Here is a 1654-nt window from a genome sequence, read left to right as displayed (position 1 = left end):
CTCTTTGGAGAAGATAGCTTTGCCAGCGTGTGTGACAGTGGGGACGCATGGTCTAATGACGCGGATATTTTTAATGAACTTGTACCACTTCAGTGTTGAGTACTTTGAGGACCTCCGAAATGTCAATCATTGTGAGTTCGTAATTATGAAGAAGAACGACGACGATGGGAAGTATGTCCTTCAGAATAATTTGCGCACTTGGTCTGAGTTAAGGAGGGAGAGGGAGAGGGAGCGAGAGAGGGAGCGAGAGAGGGAGCGAGAGAGGGAGCGAGAACAGCTGTCAAAGGGCGATTCAGGTGCTGTAATCGGCTCTAGCCTGGAGATAGAGTCGCCTATTCCGATCAGAAGGAAATGGGGCGGCTGTCCTAACGGGTGCAATCATTCGTCAATGAAGTTTTGGAGAAGACGACCTCAGCGGCAACAAACAAAAGATATATTAGAGGGCAATGTATCAACCTATGGAGGCAGCAATGATATTCAATCTATTGCGGTACAGGATAAACCTGGATCTTACCTAGAAGTACCCGTCGATAAAGCCTCTACTACCTATCCTTACCCCGTCTCTCCTACTTCACATTCTTCATCACCAAATTCGACGCCATCACACATCTCTTTGAATTTACACCTGGACTCCAATTCCCAACTTGAGTCGTTATCAGGAGAATTGAATAGGGACCAAATACAATCTTCCACATTCACCCAGGACAGAAGGCACTCCAATATCTGTCCCTCACACCACCTGGGCGGACGCGACGGCGGCGGCTCCGAAAGTGGCGTAACAAGCCGTGCAACATCAGAAAATGAGAACGATAACGTTGGAAATGACAATGAAGCTTATATGCGTATTGCTGCTAGCTTGAAAGGTAGTAGGCAAGGCCATGTGCAGCACCAATTGCACAACAATGACCAGAGGCAAGGATGTGGAATCGCGAACTCATTAGGCGATCGAGACGACGACGACGACAGCGCAGACCATTCTGTGGGCAAACATGGCGTTTTAATTGATGACGATAATGACGGGAACGACAATGACAACAACCACAAAAAATGCCTATGTGCTGGCGATGATCTGGGAGAGGAAGGAGATGCCTTCTTTGAGAAGGCAATACAGCATGATCGCAGTATCCAGGGGGCTGTTTATTAGTCCTGTTTCTTCCTTCCTTTCTTTTTAAAGAGGCTTTTTAAAGAGGGACATTTATGTTTTGGCGTCCCCTTGCTAACTACATGCTCACCCTCTTCATTTTTTTCTGTTCTCCTAGTTTATTATTCTTTTTTTTTTTTTTTGTTTTTTTGCTAGTTGTGTCCTCCTCAACCCTACATGCATATCTGAACCTAACAAGCTTAGCCCAAGTTCAGGCCTTCGCTCCATTGAGAGTTAAAAATCATTGCAAGAAGTGTGCAAAGACAACAACAGAGATGTTATAAACTACTAGTTCCAAACCAGAGCAAACAACCAGGTTTAGTAAAAAAAAATCGAAAATCACAAACTGTTCAAGGAAAAAATAGAAGACACATGGGACAGGAAGGAAAGCTGCAACAAAAAAATGACATGGAGAAATGAGAAAATGAAATCACGAATAAAAGAGGGTATCTTTTCCTCCAAAAAACGACTCTTTTTTGATAACAAAAATTTGACCCAAAGCAGGGCAAGAAA

The 1654-nt window shown here is 44.1% G+C and overlaps 1 protein-coding gene across 1 annotated transcript; it reads left to right on the top strand.

Annotated features, from left to right (window-relative positions):
* Window positions 1-145: 145 nt before the first annotated feature.
* HCAG_00076 (predicted protein) lies at window positions 146-1144 on the top strand (the record flags this gene model as incomplete). The annotated part of the gene is made up of 1 exon (XM_001542980.1): window positions 146-1144. The coding sequence occupies one exon, from the start codon at window positions 146-148 to the stop codon at window positions 1142-1144; it is 999 nt and encodes a 332-aa protein (XP_001543030.1).
* Between the last annotated feature and the right edge of the window lie 510 nt (window positions 1145-1654).

The sequence above is a fragment of the Histoplasma capsulatum genome, genomic scaffold, assembly GCF_000149585.1.
Source record: "Histoplasma capsulatum NAm1 scaffold_1 genomic scaffold, whole genome shotgun sequence".
Lineage (NCBI taxonomy): Eukaryota > Fungi > Ascomycota > Eurotiomycetes > Onygenales > Ajellomycetaceae > Histoplasma > Histoplasma mississippiense.
The sequence above is the reverse complement of the archived record's forward strand: the minus strand, read 5'-3'. Positions and strand labels throughout refer to the sequence as shown.